This window comes from Galeopterus variegatus, unplaced genomic scaffold (assembly GCF_000696425.1).
Source record: "Galeopterus variegatus unplaced genomic scaffold, G_variegatus-3.0.2 Scaffold379, whole genome shotgun sequence".
Taxonomy (NCBI): Eukaryota; Metazoa; Chordata; class Mammalia; order Dermoptera; family Cynocephalidae; genus Galeopterus; species Galeopterus variegatus.
The window spans coordinates 39,904-57,340 of record NW_007726490.1 but is presented as its reverse complement, the minus strand read 5'-3'; the positions used below and the strand labels follow the sequence as shown (position 1 = coordinate 57,340).

At 48.4% G+C, this 17,437-nt stretch overlaps 1 protein-coding gene across 1 annotated transcript in view; it reads right to left on the bottom strand.

Annotated features, from left to right (window-relative positions):
- Positions 1-16,542, bottom strand: part of LOC103586803 (GDNF family receptor alpha-1) — a 59,129-nt gene extending 42,587 nt beyond the window's left edge. The window contains exon 1 of the mRNA XM_008568135.1: positions 16,181-16,542. Within this exon, the coding sequence (XP_008566357.1) occupies positions 16,181-16,542 (362 nt within the window). The remainder of the gene's footprint in view (positions 1-16,180) is intronic.
- Positions 16,543-17,437: the final 895 nt, after the last annotated feature.

Genomic DNA, 17,437 nt, shown 5'->3' with positions numbered 1-17,437 from the left:
CACAGCTGCATTTAAAACGGCATTTTTCTCTTTTTTTCTTCAGGGCTAAGGAGTTGATTACCATGGTCCACATAAGCCATTTTTTAATGAACTGGTCCCTCAACCTCTCTTCCCTGCTGGGCGATCCCAAGGCTTATTTTGAGCCACTCACAGTCATCTCAGGGGTCTTCTCTGGCCCTCCCACCAACTCCCCTCACTGGCTCTGAGCCTCAAGCAGGCACCAACTTCAGTCTTGCTGTCCACACCTCCTCTCCAGCACTTTTTATTTTATGTCTTCACTTTGTTAATAGTCTGGCCTACACCATGAGAAGGTGAGCACCTGGAATTATGCCTGGCACAAAGGAGATGTTCAGTAAATAACCACTGAATGAATGAGCTAACGAATGAGTGAATCCAAGTGCCATGCACTATGGCTGCAGTCAACACACATCTACACATCTTGGTGTCACAGGTTCAGCGACATAACAGGCACAGAGGAGGAGAAGTAGCAGCCCAAGTCTAATTGCTCCAGAACCTGTACTTACAACTACAATGAATTAGACCTGTCATTGTACCCGATGCTTTACAGGCCCATGTCATCTAACACAATAACTATACTAGCCAGGTCAGCTTAATTTTACAGTTGAAGACACTGGGGCCCAGAAAGGTCCTCAACCAGCCCAAAGTCATGGAGGAGGTAAGAGTTAGAGCCAGGTTTGGGAAAGAAGCCTGAAGATTTTCAAGCTTGTACTCAGCCTCATAGCACTGAAAGAATTAATGTTCCATCTCTTCGTTTTAGTTCTTGGACTTTTGCAGCTATTTTGATGTGAATTGTGTGCTCCAGAAGCCCAAATCTGATTGAGGTAGATATAAGTGATCTTTACTAGGCCCAATAAAGTGTAATGACAGAATTAGTGGGCATTCTTTTTGTTTAATAGTGCTTGCAGTTTAAAAACATTAAAAAAAAATATCTGTTGTTACTCTTCAGCAGGACTCAGATGCAATGCTGTGACACAGCTGTGTGCAGAGTCATCCGGGTGGAGGCCTTGCCTCTCTGGGCACCCTCTCCCCAGGCTGTGTACACAGTCACCCCTAGAGGGTACCACAGAAGTCGAGGAGTGAGGGGCCCCACACACTGGGAAGCAAACCCCCTAGGTCCAAAGAGAAAAACCAGCAGCCCTCACTATAGGGGCCACTCCTGAGTCTGGAGACTGGAGGGACCTGGCAGGGGCTGACCAGGCTGGGACCACCTCCTTGAGGACCTCCCCCGGAACAGCAGACACACATCGATTTCCATGGTTCCTTCCCCAGACTGGTGGGCATGAGCCCTGACATCAGAGCATTTCCCACTGCCTGCTGATGGTGCATCTCTCTGCATCTCAGTCTCCCCACTTACAAAATGCAGACACTAACAGCACCTCTTCCATGGGGCAGAGGTGGGGATTAATGCCCATACCTGGCACAGAGTTCAGTGCTCAACAAAGTGCTGTATATGAGTGTTGCCATTAGTGTCGTTGTTCCTTCCCATGAGGACAGGTGCGGAGGAGTCAGGTGGACTTTCCAGGATCCTCAGCCAGGGAGGGCAGACCTGGCCTGGGAAAGAGACTTCAGCTGGGTCCCTACCGCATCTGAGGCCAGCACCCTGTGCCGCCCACATGGACAAGGAGTACTTAGTCTGGCTCCCTCCAGAGGGCGCTCTCCTTCGCAGGTTGATGACAGAATCTGATGGACAGGTAACGTTTGGTGGCACTTCTTGCATACCCAGAACACACCCCTTCTTGCTTTTTCTCAGCCTAGGAATGCTGGGGAGTGGCCCAGAGAGAGCCCTCAGCCCAAGGCTTCCAAGATGAACTTGTAAAGGTGGGTGCCTTGGCATCCAGGCACCCAGGACAGAGATGGCTCATCTTCAGCTTTGTAGCCCAGCACTCAGCACAGTGCCTGACGCAAACTGCCCAGGGTGCAGGAAAGGCAACCAACCTTGCAATTACCGTGGTTACTGAGCACTGACCATGCAAGATGCTGTGTGTAAGGTGGTGGCCATGGTGATATTTGAACAAAGATGAAACAGATACAGTCCCTTTGGGACACAGTATCCAACCTCCCACCAACTGCATCCACCACCTCCCCTCTCCCATCAGTGAACTGAGGGGTGAAACACAGCATCATGTGCTTATACAGGCCAGGGTTCATGGTGACCTTGGCTCTTGGGATTATAGTGCTTTTGAATCTCGGTCATACATGCGTGTTTGTCTGCGTAATCTGCTTTATAGCTCCTCTGTAGGTACTAATTCTAGACCCTGCCCATCCCACGTTCCCTCCTCACAACCAAAGATGCTTCCACATGAAAAAAGTGACAAGAACAGAGTAAAATATGTCAGCTTTCCTTATTTGAATAATCCAGGTCAAAGATTGCTCTAAAGGTCATTTTGGAAGGAGGATTTCTTTTCATATAATTGCCTTAAAACACTGTTTTGCTTTGCATTTTCAGGCATAACTCAGTTAATGGATTCCAATTGCAGGCCAAGGTCAGCCCATGGACGATGGACAGCCCACTTCCTCACGCACAATGAGGTGCAATGTGCAACCCTGGCAGTCACTAAATAGAGGCACAGTTGTCACGTCTTAGTGTCTTTTGTGTCTGAGGAGCTGTCACCAGGCAATAGGGCCCTTCACAGTGGTCCCCAAAGCCTTTCCAATAAAGCCCAACCCTAGTGCAGCACAAAAATTTTGCAAGTGTTGTCCCTGCTCACGGCTCTGACTTCCCGGGCTGCGGTGCCCTTCCTGTCCCCCCATCCCCACCCTAGGCTGACAGCCGCAACATGTGCTAGCCTCTCCTGTGTCACTGCTCAGCAACATCAATCTGGTGCCTACTCCTTCTCATCCTCAGCTTCCCAGACCCTTTGAGAGCAGGGTAAGGCCATCAGCCTAGGTCCCCTGGTCAGCATTCCCTAAGGCAGTGGTTCTCCCAGGGTGGACTGCCGGCCTGCAGCAGCACTAGGAATGCTCTAGAAATGCAAATTCTCAGTCCCCACCCCAGACCTCAGGGTCAGAAATAGATCCCTACACAGGCTAAAACTTCAGAACCACCACCCTTGAGCCTCAGAGAGATCACACCTCTGGGAAGTCCCTGAGCCCACCCCTCCTCCCTAAGCTGTGCTGACCTGCACCAGTAAGTATCCCTGTATGATCACTCTGTGCTGACAGGCAGCTACTGACCCTTAGGGCCCTGCAAAGCACCCAGTGCTCCCCTCCTACAGAACCCATCAATGAACCGACCACCGCCAGCAACAACAAAGCACCACTCAGCACAACAGGAAAGAGCAAATGTTCTCAAACCATACACATTATTTATAGCTGAGCAAGTTTCAGCTTGAATTTTTGAAAATGGAAGAGGCATTTCCCTGGTTTTTTTTTTGTTTTTTTTTGTTTTTTTGTGTGTGTGTGTGTGTGTGTCTTATTTCCACAGAAAGGTTTGCTAGAACAGTGTCAAGATCCTCTACTGGAGTAAATATTCTTGGAGAGATGGGATTCCCTCTCCCCGGACCCCCATTCTAAGAAGTCGCAAGCTATTTGATGGAACCAGCTAACTCTCCAGCAGGAATTCCAACCGCTGGGTGCTCACAGGAATCTGCAACTTCCAGCTTCCTGGCATTTCCAATTCTAAGGGTTAGACCAGGCCCAGTGTCTGCAATCCTTTTGTGCTATGACAAATGGTTGCTGAGCAGGAAGAGCCAAGAGGGGCTGCACCTGACAAGGCTTGCATCAGGGCGCCCCACCAGCCAGCACTGCAAGGGCCAGCGCTTTCCCTGTGGCACTCTCCCCAAAACCTTCCTAAGAAAAAAGCTCCACCGAGTCTTTACGGACTCAAAGGGCTTTTCCACAGCAGCCCAAAGTGCTGCCTGACCCAGCAGAATACAACATGTCAGAAAAGAGAAGGGCCATTCATGAAGGTGCTCTCTGTCAGGAGGACGTCACTCAGAACTAAAACCAGGCTGGGCTGGGTGCTCCGGCCTGCCATGCAGCCATAGTGACTACTGTAGGCTGATGGTGGGAGCTCAGCGGGTCTCTAATTACCCAGCCCACTTCCACCTGGAAAGGCTCCAGCACGCATCCCTGACAGACATCCTATAGCCTGGGCATCCTGACCGGCTGCAGCTGAAAGGCTGGGCACAGGCAGGCACACACCCAGACTGCCTTGCTCCAGGTTGAGCTCGGGAATGCTGGTGCACACACAAGTCTTCCAGTTCCAGATTATTCTAGTCCAGTTTGTGCAGCGGTTCTCAAACTGAGGCTCAGGGATCCCGGCAGTCCAAGAGAACTTTGTAGGGGGTCAGTGAGGTCTAAAAAATGTTCCTAGTCCTACTAAGACTTTCTTTACCTCACTCACTCTCATTTTTTCATGAGAGCACCCTGGAGTTTCTCCAGAGGCCACATGACATGGAATACGGCAACAGACTGGACACAGGAGCAAACAAAAGAACCCAGCCATCTCCTAGCCAGACGCCAGATCTGTAAAAGTGTAGAACAATGCCACGCTTCTCCCCCAACTTTTTTGTTTTGGAAAACACCTGCGTAGTGATTTTTAATAAAAACCATGTTCTGTTACTTACAGTAACACATAGTGGGCTACTTAATGGTATTTTTAGATGCAGTAATAAATACATAAACATTTCTTCAGCTTTGACCCAATATGGTTAAGTATATACAGATTTAACGCACATAAACAAAACCCCTTTGGGATTCTCAGTAATTTTTAAGAGTGTAAACGAGTTCAGAAAGCAAAATATTTGAAAACTGCTGTTTTAGTGAGAAATGAAATGTGTTTGGTGAGGGGCAACTAAGCCCTATCTGGACAAGATCTAAAGGTCCCCTACTTAAAAATTTTTGTTTTAAAATAAATAAATAAAAAGTAAGAATTAAATCACCTCCAGCATCCAATTCCACTCACCCTGAGTGTCTCTGGAAATTATGTGGGTGGGTTACAAGATACGCACCACTGGTGCAGAAGTGGGCAGCACCATGTTCGAGAGCACCCTCGCGGTTCACGTTCCAGTTACACCCTTGGGTGACGTGGAAGTTGCTCAAGATCTCACCTCCTCCTCCATGCAACAGGGAGGATAATGACAGCCCCCACTTCCGGGCTGTTGTAAAGAGCTCCGCACAGGGCCTGGCACACAGTAAATGTCAAATAAATGCTCTCCTTGTCATCATCCTCCCCACCATCACTGTAATCCACACATTCCTGCATCGCTGTCCCTGGCTCTGCAGATTCTGAGCTCCTGAGTCCTGTATGACAAGCCACTCTGCCCCCAGTTGTGGCTTGATTCCTAATGGGATGACTGCATGATTCACAACCTCGATCCAAAGGGAGGGAGGTTCAGATTCAGTCTTACTGAGTCAGAGACTGCCCTTTGCTGGGTCCCTCACGTCACTGACTCAGACACAAGCACCTCTAAGAGCCCCCTATGCCCGGTTACTCCAGGTCACTGAAGGAGCATGTGCCCGACAGGCTGCCGAGGTGCCCCCACTGCCTATTCACGCTAAACAATAGTGAATCACACCACTCCACGCCCGCAGTCTCATGGCCAGCTCTGCTCACATCTTACTGTGCATCTTTGTATGCCAATAATCGTACATTCTGGACAGAAATATTATTGAGATGACACATGCTTCTAGCACCTCTGGATTTTGCCTACCCCCGCCTCCACCCCCCCCCAGTTTTCCCTATTGGTACAAAAAGACTGAAAACCGGGTGATATACACAACTGAGCAACACGGCCTCACAGAACAGTGCTGGCATTTGCACAAGCTGCTCAATGCCGTGGGGGCATCTATGTGTAAAGCAATAAATATCTGCCTCCTTGCCTCCCCCCACAAATCCTACTTTAAAGATCTCTGTCTGCTACTAGGGGGAAAATGTTACATTTAAAATCTGGAGATTTCTTTGTCCTCTTTGATAAACATCTGGGGCAAAGTGAAGGACATATTTGTTGAGAGTTTTCTGTATTAGGGGCAGGCATGCCAATGCATTTGTATGGAGACCTCCTTGGACCCTCACAGCAGCCCTGTGAAGAGGAAGTCATTTAGAGATGGGAAACTGAGGCCTCGAGCTGCCCACATCATAGAACTAGCAGATCCATGATGCATGCCCAGGTCTGGGGAAGGATAAAACAATCCCAAGACTCCAGCATGGTGTGGTACTTTTCACGTTGATGGTTCTTTTAAATTCTTGTTTTTCTTGGATGCAAAATTTTCTGCGTAATTAATTGCCTTTGGAAATTACAGAACAATTTCCCATTCACTGAGTTGGAAATGCCCCATAGAAATGTAAATACCAGTGTGACTGCAGGATACCTAACTTTGGGATAACGCTGGGGGAGGCAGTAGGGGAGTCTTGGGGTCTCCTTGGGAGGGAGCAGGACTGTTGGGGGGATCAGCCTGGGAGGTGAGGAGAGAGGGCAAGAGGTGATTCTCCACTCCCAGCTGCACTGAGCAGGGTCTAGGCAGGTGTCCAGGGCGAGGGCCCCAGGGTGAGAAGAGCCCAAGCACAGGAGAAGATGCCCTGGCACTCACCCTTCCCAGCCCAGCCCTGACCTCCCTGGGTTCCTCCTCAAGTCAACGGATGCGAATTAAACACAGGACACACTCCCCTCCTTGAATACAGGACAGCCACCTGGTTACCAAGGGGGCAGATGTCCCTGCACAAAAATGAGACTGCTATGGGTCACAGGCTATGGGCACTTATATCAACTACAAACCGTGCATGACCAAAACAGGAAGTCCCGTCTGCTGTGGGGGCCAGGACAGGAAGGATCATTCCCAAAAGTGCTAGAGAGGGTGGTAAGTGGGGGACCAGAAGGGGGTCTCAGCATCCCTGGACTTCTGTCTACCTTGTCCAAGACTACAGGCAGCTGAGAGAGACCTTGATTGTTCCCTTCTGCTGCTCCATGCAGCTGTGTTCCCCTTCAAAGGGGACCTGCTCTGCCCCCCAGCCTTTCACGTAAGTATTAAGAACCATGAAGTTCACAAGCATAGTAAACCAGCTTCAGGGCAGACCTAAACCCAACCAGACAGATCGCATGCTTTCCCCCCCCAATTCCAAGGGGAAAGGAGCTTCCATTTCACATGCTCTTTTTTTTAAAGGTGTTTCACCCATTGGTCAAGGAATGGGGTGCAAAAGAATGGGAGAAAGGAGATCTCAGCAATCGAGCTCTCTCCCAGCTGCCTGCCACCTTAGACAAGATGGTGTGGAGTCCAGGAACCCAGTGACCCCCTTCCAGTCCCGCACTCACCCCCTTCTTCAGCACTTCCAGGAATGATCCTGAGGTCTTGCACCCAGCACATCTTTCACCAGCACTGTGCTTAAGATGCAATCCACAAATTGAAAGGTTTCCTAATGATTAATGAAATGGCCTCAAGGCAGGGAGAAGGTAGGAAGGCAGAACACCTGGATGACCCCAATCTGGTGATATAACCATGGTTTATTTAGAGCTGCTTGTCACTCTGAGACAGCAAAGAATTCATCTATCCTGTGAGATACATGGCCCTGATATCTACCGCCCTTGGGTAGGTGAGGGGCGAGGACTCTGACGCAAATGACAGTTCAGGAAGGAGTTAAGGATTCCAAACCAAGTGGGTGCGAGCACCTGGGAGATGGGCACATGACTTGCACACCCAGGACCCTCGTTGCCAAGCAGACTGTGCTCAATACATGTGCCTGCAGTAAATAATTGAGTTAATCACCACAATAATAAAACTGGTGTGGTCTGGGAGGATTTTTTTCCTATTTGTAGAAATGACTCTTTCAAAATCAGTAAGCTGTCACAGAGAAAGCACTCTATAATAAGCAACGAGTGCTCAAAAGGAAATTAGATAAAGTAAGAACTTAATAAGCATGTATTACCTGAGGAACTTTTTAAAAATTTTTTTAAATGATGCTAAGAGGCTCTGATGGACATTATGTTCTAACTCTGTGAAAACTGTCTTTAAAACTGATGCTGTCTTTGTTACCGAGCCATAAAGAGCGACTGGATTCAGAGGCTGGCCAGGATTATCATCCTGGCTGTCTGGGACTAAAGGTAGTAAGATGAACAATGTAAGAACATTGCATTCTTGTCATGAAAGACAGTCATTTGGAAATAGTGACAGAAACCAAGTTTCACAGTTACCCGGTTCATGGGTTGATTCCCGCTCTTCCACGTGGGCGCTGAGCGAGCCCTGGGCTAGTCACTCCCCTGGTTGTCCCCTGCAGGGTGGCTGGGCTGGTTAGAGGTCCTGTCTATGAGGCAAGTAGCCCAGTGCTGCTCATCATCAACACCCAGCAAATGGGCTGCTGTTCACCTCCCAAGTCTTCCTCAAACCCACAGCTCTGGGCCTGTTCCACGACTATCATGGCTGTGCCCTTCCGTGCCACCCATCTCTCCAGCCTGGCTCACATGGCAGCTCCTCCAGAAAGCCTTGCTGACAGCCAGGCTGAGTTGGATGTTCTCACCTCTGTTCTCCCATAGCACTTTGTGCCTTTCTAACCAGAGACTACCACAGCATGCTGCAGTGACCATGTGTGTGCCTGCTTTCCTCTCTGCCCTGTAGGTGAGATGCCAAGTCCTTTTTCCTTGCACAGTGAGTGCTGAACAGATGGATGGATGGATGGATGGGTGGGTGGATGGATGGATGGATGGATGGATGAATAGATGAATGGATGAACAGACAAATGGACAGATGTGTGTACAGTTAGCTGGATGGACAGGTGAATTGATAAATGGAGGGAGGCACGAATGGATGGATAGACGGATGGATGGATAGATGGATGGAGGGGAGGATGAATGGGGAGAGGGATAGATGAATGGATGGATGGATAGAAGGGTGGATGGATGGGTGGATGGATGGATGGATGGATGGATGAATGGATGGGCAGAGGAATGGATGGATGAATGGGGGAGGGATAGATGAATGGATGGATGGATGGCAAAGGGATAGACAGAGAGAGCAATAGAGGGATGAATGGAGGTATGGAGGCATGAATGAATAGATAGATGGATGAACAGGGGAGGAATAGATAGATGGAGGAGTGAATACATAAATGGACTGATAGATGGACAAATGGATGGATGTGTGTACAGATGGACAGATAGACAGGTGAATTGATACATGGAGAGAGGGACAAATGGATGTAGGAATGGATGGAGGGATACACTTCCTGTGCATTAAATCCAGTGTCCCTCTGAGTTCTCCTCCCCCACCCTCTGAATGACTCTCACTGACGGCCACCACCCTTTTCTTAAGACTCTCTGCTCCACCTCGGCTTTGCCAAGGTCTTTTCTAGTTCTCCAGTTCAAGTTCCTACCTGTCTAAGGCCCCTTCAGACACCTTCACCATAAACCTGGTGTCCCCAAGGTTCTATCTTTAGCCTATTTCTCTTCTCACCCACTTTCCCTGGGGAGCAAATCCCACCACATATCTTCAACAACAACCTCTCTGTGGATGATTTAAACTCTACCCTATATCCCAGACCCTTCTCTAAGAGCCATTCATATTTTAAATATTTTCATCATTTACTCATTCAGCAGATACTTAGTAAGCACCCTCCACAGCATCTATCAAATTTCCCAAATTCCCGTCCTGTTCTTGCTGGTCACTGCCCTCGTTACCTCTCATCTGATCCCCTGCAAGAACCTCCTGACTGGCCTCCTGACCACCAGCCTCTCTGCACCGAAATCCTTCCCTCATGCTGCTCCCACCTGGGAGCTCTCTGCTGCCCTCCTAGACCTTCGAAGGATAAAATCCAACGCTTCAGCATGGCACTGGGGGTCCCCAATGTCCTGTCTTTATGTCACACTGAGTTTTCTCCCTCTGCCTCCAGCACAGTCCCCTATTTGCCGCCCTCACCACTGTATCCCCCCCCAAAGCTGAGCTTCCCTCCATCAACCTCACTTCTCCCTGCTTCTCGGCCACCAAGGCCTGATCTGAATACGGCTCCTGGGACCCTCCAGTAGGACACTCCCTCCTCCAAAGAAATGCAGGCTCTCTGTTTGGGATTCCTGGGCAAATTCAATCCCATTCCTTCTCTATCCGCTCTCTTACTCAAAGACTGTGAAAGAGAGCTCTGGTGCCAAGACTCCATCTGTCCACATAGATCCCATAATCAATACAATATGCAAATATAAAGCAAAGGAGTCCCGGATTCTGTCTCCAGGATAAGAGTAGCAAAAATGACTTTGGGAGGACATGGCAGGTGAAGGACGGGGCTGGGAAAATGAGGCATAGACCCTAAGCTTGGGCAGGAACAGGGAGGGAGCCGGCTGGAGAGAGGGCGAATGGGAGTGAACGTAGACAGGCAGATTTCAGCGACAGGCTCCAGCAGGAACAGACAAATGGCTTCACACCCCCCGCCTCTGCCAAAGGAGAGATAAGGAAAGAGATACAAGGCAACGAGATGGAACAGCTCTGATTCACGGCTCAGGTTACCCTGCAAGCCAGAGCTGATCCAGCTCTGACACTGCTGAGCTGGGCTGGGCAGCCACAGGTCACAGGCACAGGCTGGAGCCAAGGCCCAGAAGATCCAGCAGGAAGCATGCTCCTCCCTGCCAGATGGAGTCACAGAAGATGTCAGAGGACACCCTTGCTCTTCTCTCAGGGTCTTGAGGAATCCACCGCATGCACGTAGGAGTCCAGGGGCCTTCGGTGCAGAGACAGGGTGGCAGGCTGCTCGCACAGGTGCAGCGCATTAAAAACGAGCCATTCGGCACTCTGAATGCGGCGCTAAAGACACCCATGTAATCATTTGAAATGAAAACTGCTCAAATGAACTGGAAAATGTTTTACTTGTATTTTCTCATATTCCTGAACCTTTCTTTCCATGGTTCAAAAGTTTGCATTGTCTAATTGCTGATTTCCGTTTGTGAATGAATCAGCGTAAAATAAAATTAAGTACCAAATTAATCTACCCATCTAGTTTTAGGCATTAATTATCCTCTGAGCCATTTTCTCCTGTGCTTGCTGCATGTCGAGACAAGCTCGGATTCAGTGATATAGAATCCAGTTTCCACCTCAGGAATTTAAGCCCAAGCCACAGAGGTTGTCCTTGATGTCTAAGAGCCACAGTTTACTGTGTGAAAGGGTTCTGATCCAGGCAAATGAAACACATTTCTCACTTTTTAAAGGTGCACTAACACTGTCAGACCAAATAAGTTACTGGAACAGAAATTTGCTGCATGGTTGGTGACATATTTCCCCAATTTCCCCAGTTGACAAATTAACAACAATACATTTCTTCTAAGTATAACAGAGTCACCCCAGTGTGGAAAATGTGGTGCTGGCTAGGGCAGAATTTCAGAAATTGCATGTACTGTTCTTCTGGAACTTCTTTGTTCTGCTAAAAATCCCCTAGGCCTCTGGGATACAATTATAGGATCCTCAGTCCCTGGGGAAAGGTAGAACCATATATTTGGTAACTTGACCAAAGCCACCACTGTTGGAGACTATGGGGACACAGAGCTGGACACTGGGAGGAACAAATATATCTCCAGCAGGGCCAAGACGGCCTTGGAGGTAGAAGACACAGAGACCATGATCTATTCTCTTTTGAGGTTCTTCAGCAGTAACAGAATCTTTCTAAAAGGAGGGAGATATCCTTGACCCAGTACTGTCGGCAAGCTAGAATGCAAATGCAACACTCAGTTCCATCCAGGAGCACATGCACTGCCCGGAAGGGAGAGCCTGGGCTGCTGGTGTTCAAGGCTCAGGGGCTGGCTCTGGCTCTGGCAGGGATCCTTTAGGATGCAGCCCCCCAGGTCAAATTATCATGCTTTGGGAAACAGCTGCATATATGAGTGTAAACTAAGAGTTGTTACTCTGGAGCCCCAAAATGCAGCATCTCTGTTGCATGTACAGAATGGCCAAGAAGGGGAAGGCCACCAAACCACCAGGCATGCCCTGGGCTGTTCTCAACAGCGACACCCTGAGGCCGCAGCTAAAGACACAAGGCAGGTGCACTGCCCAGTTGCCTCACGCTCCCTCTGCTTGGCATCAGAAGCAGAATGGGCTTTGGAGGATATCTCTGCGATTCTCAGATGAAAACAGGAGGCACGCTCAAGGGGAAGATGCTAGACCTCCCAGTAATAAAGAATAGCTGAAGGCACCTGAGTGATTAATTAGAAAAATAAGAGACCTATAAAATAAAAATAAAAGGAACGTATCTCTGGCACCCTGCACAAGGGCTCAAGGGCGGAGCTTATTCTGGATGTCAGAGTTTGGGAGAAAGGAGGTAAGGTATATGAGCACTTTGAAAAGTTCATGGAAAGATTTGCATTATCTTTCAATTCTACTTTTCCTCATAAGTTTAAATTATGTCTACACAACAACGTGCATCAGGAATAAAGGGATATGCTTCCATTTGGCCAAACCCAGTCTGACATCCTTGCAGGCACTAAGGGAAGCAACCAGAACAAAAGTGACAAGGAAGGAGCTGTGCTTCAGGGAAGAATGTGAGGCTTTTAAATTTCATCACAACCTTCTAATAATACCTCCGAGTTTGCTTTTCTGTAGACAAGCTTGCAGGCCCACAGTCAAGCTCTCGCTTCTCCCCAACCACCCCGAGAGGAAAGGAATCTGTCAGCTTCCCTGAAAGGGAAAGGGGAAAAGGAAAACAAAGTCAGAAGGAAAAAGCTCAAGTTGCTTCTCATCTGTTTGAAGGCACAAGGCAGAACAGAGACCGGTTTTGTGCAGACGCACCTTCAGACCCCGGGGAAGGAAACCTGCAGGCACCGAGTTGGAAAACATGAAGTGCAGGGAAGTTTTAATGAGCTTGAGCAGCTCTTTGATAGTTGCTGATGTTCAGATGGAGCATTTGAAAGTAGGGACTTTCAAAGAATATGGTTTTTAGGAAGCAATTTTTCCTCTCACCATCTCTTCCCTTTGGGGCTATTCAAATGAGGCCTAAGTCATCACATGAGTGACAGGGTAGGGGTCAGAGCAGCTGTAACCTGTAACACGAAACCCGCAGGACCCGCAGCTCCATCCAGAACCAGCTGCTGCTCTAGGTAGTGACCGTAAGGGCCTCGTCAAGATGGATTGAGAAGGGATGAAATAAAAGGCATAAAATTAAAGACAAGATTAATAAAATCTGATGAAAGAAAACACTGCTAGCCAACCCGGCAGCTCAAATTACATTTGCCACATCTACCAAGGAGGGGCCAATCATGAGTAATAAGTCCAGGCTCTGAAAAGAAATTATGGGCTAAATAACTTAACAACGGGTAACACCAGAGAAATCACTGATGCACCTTCTCTGGGAAGACTCAAGGCAGGGTATAAAACCTGTCAATCACACAGAGACAAATTTCACTTGGGAGGGCCCCCGGAGAGTGTCTGGTGTCATCCTGAACTTGGTACGATCAGGCACATTCAGTTATTAGGCAAGAGCTGTCTTGCCGCCCAGTGCACATTTCTGCCCCATCAGCTGAATCCACTGCCTGCTATCGGGGTGTCTCAGTACAAGCGGTTCCCAGAACCTGTCCTTCCTTCCAGGTCAGTCTGAGCCTCCAGACAGCACCCAAACCATCCCGTCATCTGCAGGTTCCTCCTGCCACCTCCCCCCAGATCCCTCTAAGTTCCCAAACCCCCAGCTATTCTCACTACAGCTTAGCAGGAAAACAATCTGATTTAATGAATTCACACCAACCCTTCAAGGATTCTCTTTTTCTTTGAAGGGCAGGCCGGGAATGCAAAATAACCACTTAGGGTAAGCTTTCAGTCTGTAGGAGAGGTCACAGACCTTCTCTGAACCTCATGTGTACAACATACCTGTGAGAAGAGAAGGAAAAAACTCCATCACCACTATCTCTCCCACTTCCCAGCCACTGCTCAACAAACGGAGGGCTCGTCCCCTGCTCTGTCTCTTCCCTGAAGAGCTTTCCCGTCTCAAGGACAGACCAAAGGCCCAGGTCTCCTGGCACGGACCCAGCAGTAGACATGATAAGATAACATCTTACTGTAGAGATGGTGAGGAGCTATCTGGCTTTAAGTCAAGAAAGACACTAGAAACCCTGGAAGAGGGCTCCCTTCTCCTCAAAGGCTAAAGGGGCCCAGAAATTTGAGGCTCAGATACCGAGATCTTCAGAATCTCTGCTCCGTCCTATCTCTGCACCCTAAGCGAGTCCTACAGCTTCTCCCTGTCCTGCCCCTCAGCCGCATTCGTCCACAGCCAGCAAGAGGGGATCTCTGACTCGCTGGCTAACTGGTTTCCCTGGGTTACTGGCTTGCTGAGACCCTGCCTCTTCCTCGGGAACCTTCCAGTGCAGCCATCCCTGCTCCTGGTTCACAGATAAGAGGGTCTCAGTAGACCAGGGTCCTGGAAGTGAGAAAGAGTCCTTAGAAGAGGAGTTACGTTCCCAGAACACCTGATTCCTCCCAAGACGCAAACTCTGTTCCTATGATGCTTGGTCATCTGAGTCCTTCCTCATATAGCAGATCACCTGCTTCCAACTTAAAAAAAGAAAAAAAAAAAAGGTTGGAGAACATTACTCCCTGATATAAATTGCTTGATCCCCACTGAGATTATTAAGAGGATGGGAAATCCTATTAACAATAATTGAAAGGTGGGGCCTTGAAGAGGTGATGAGGTTCTGAGGACCATGCCCCAATGAGTGGATTAATAATGGTGGTCGCGGGCATGGTTCTGAGGGCTTTAAAAGGAGAACATGTGAGAGTCTCTCTCTCTGCTCCCACCTTTCTCGCAATGTGATACCCTGTGTCTCTAGCAGAGAAGACCCTCACCAGACGTGTTCCCTGGACTTTGGACTCCCCAGCCTCTGAAACTGTAAGCAATAAATATGGTTTTCTTACAAATCATCCAGTTCCAGGTATTTTGTTATAAGCAACAGAAATGGACTAATATGCTCCCAGAAAATCTTCAACATGAGAGGGTTATACAGATAATGAGGACTTTTAATTTTCTTTGACCACTATTAGAGCTGGTTTAAAGAAAGAATGGGATCCCATCCTACCTGAATAAAACTAAAATTGACCAGAAACTCAGCTAACCAGACAGAACTCTCAACACTTCATTTTTTTCTTGCTCACTACTCTTTAGAAATGGGCAATCTTTAAGAAAACAGTCCCACAGTCCCCCTATCATCTACTCGTCCTCTGGTCTAACACATCCTGAGTGCATAGGATTTCGTCCGAGATGGCACTGAAGGCTCCTGGCTTCTACACTGGGGACAAAGTCCAGGTGTTGTCCAATCTGATGCCATGTCTGAACGTCCAGCCTGGGATCCAGCCGGATCTTTTGAATGAGGGATCAGCATAGCCTCAGTCTGCAAAGACTCGGTCTCTGCTTATCAAAATCTACTCGCTTCAATCAGCAACTGAATTCAACCCTAAGTTCTGGAAGGACACATACCACGTTGTTAACAGGGTTGCCTGAGGCTTGGGGGCAAGGGGAACAGAGTGAAGGGGTACTTTCTCTTATCACTCTACCTAATTCTACACTGCTTTTTCTTTTTTTACACAGAAAATGTATTCACGGACTCCTTCAAACATTGAAATAAACTCATAAATGGTCAAAAAGATAAAAGAAAGTGAATGTTTTCAACGATACAGTCCAGGCTCATCAGGGTTTCTGATGGAGGCTGAAATCTGGAAGAATAGCTGAGCAGGAAGGTGTCCCCTCTTCACAGCCACACAGATGACTGCATGGTCTCGAACAGACCAGGCATTCTCCAAGTTCTACTCCCCAGGGCTGGACACTGCTGGGACCCTCTGGCTGGGCTCTTCCAGTTTTCTGCCTCGTAAGGTCAAGAGCCTTCCTATCTCCAGTAACTCCTCTCCTGAATGACTTAACCTGTGAGCCCCCCAGGACGTGAAGAGTGGGCTTGTGCCTTCAACTCACCTTGCCCCAGGTGACCCTCTTACCTGAGAGGTACTCAGGAAATGCAGTCATGTTTTACCCAATTCCAGCACCTCTCAGATCATTCTCCAGTTAAAGATGGGGGCCTTCTCCAGCATGAAAGCATGAACAGCTTCTGAAGAGCAGCGTGTCTGACACAGAGCTCAGATTTTTGCCAATCGATTCAAACGAACTGCCCTCCCCTCCCTCCTCTACCCAGGTGGGAACACAGAACACAAGAGCTTGGCAGCTGCAGCAGCCGACAAGGCTCTCTCTGCCACCTCATTAATCACCTGGCAGCCAGGGAGTGCTTACCTGCAGATGTAATTCGTCTTGCAGGAGTCCTGCAAATTCAAACAGTTGGGCTTCTCCCTCTCTTCGTAGGAGCACACAGGCACAATGGTTTGTCGCCTCCGCTCTGTGCAGGCGATGTCCCGGCAGGAGCAGAAGAGCATTCCGTAGCTGTGCTTGGCCGGGACCTTGTCGAAGAACTGCCGGAGGGCCTTGTGGCACTTGCGTCGGTTGCAGACTTCATTGGACATGCTGGTGGTGCACGGGGTGATGTATGCAGACCTGTACTTCTTGCAGGTGTCGTCGAGGTTGCAGGCCTTGGCCGCATCCAGGCAGTTGTTCCCTTTGGGAATGTGCTCCACTGCAAAAGCAAAAAAGACAGGCATGGTTACAGAGCTCCACTCCGGGGTTGCTCACACCAACACTGTTTTAATTGAGATCTTGCCATTTACCTGGCAATGCTGGCAGCTCTAGCACTTAATGAGTTTTGAAGCTAATAACTTAATGAGTTCATGACAAGGAGAAAGTGTTAGGAATGCAAACGCTGGGAGTCCACAGCAGCACACAAGCCTCTAGCAATCCCTTAGATGTATAATCAGGAGGAACCAAGTGAGGCCAAAGGAACTCAGGCACCTGCCCCAGTATGTGCAAACAGAGGCAACAGGAAAGTTCCTAGCTCCTGGTTGGTAAACTGAAATTAGGATAAAGGAAAAAAGCAACAAATTATATACTTGTTCATGAAACAGTATATAAAATGATATGCTGAATGCAAGTATAATTGCCATGCAATCCTCCAGGAATATAATTATGTAATAAATGCATATAGTACATGCTAATTACTATATGATTACAGAGTAATTACATGGTTATTTGAGCCCAGAAGACAAAATATTATGCCAGGCTCTCTAAACAGGAAGAAGCAACTACAACGAAGCTGTATTTAAGTTTTAGCTCACAGGCCATTGGAAGAAAACCAGAATAAATTACACAAAAATGTGCAAACCTCAATTACTAGTTAACTCACCACATACAAAAGGTGGGCTCCATAAGTAGTGAGGTTTCAGATTAGGAAAATTGAGCTAGCATTTTGGATAGAATTTCAAAGGGCTTAGAAACCACAGGATTTAGGACTCACACAAAGCAAGTGCTGCCCTCTGCCCAAGACCTCTGAGTCCATCCTGCCAGAGAAACCAATGCTGCCCACTGCTGGGCTGCCCCTGTGCTACCTGGAGTGACAGCACAGTGGAGGCAGGGTCCACTGGTGGCTAGGTGGGTGGACTG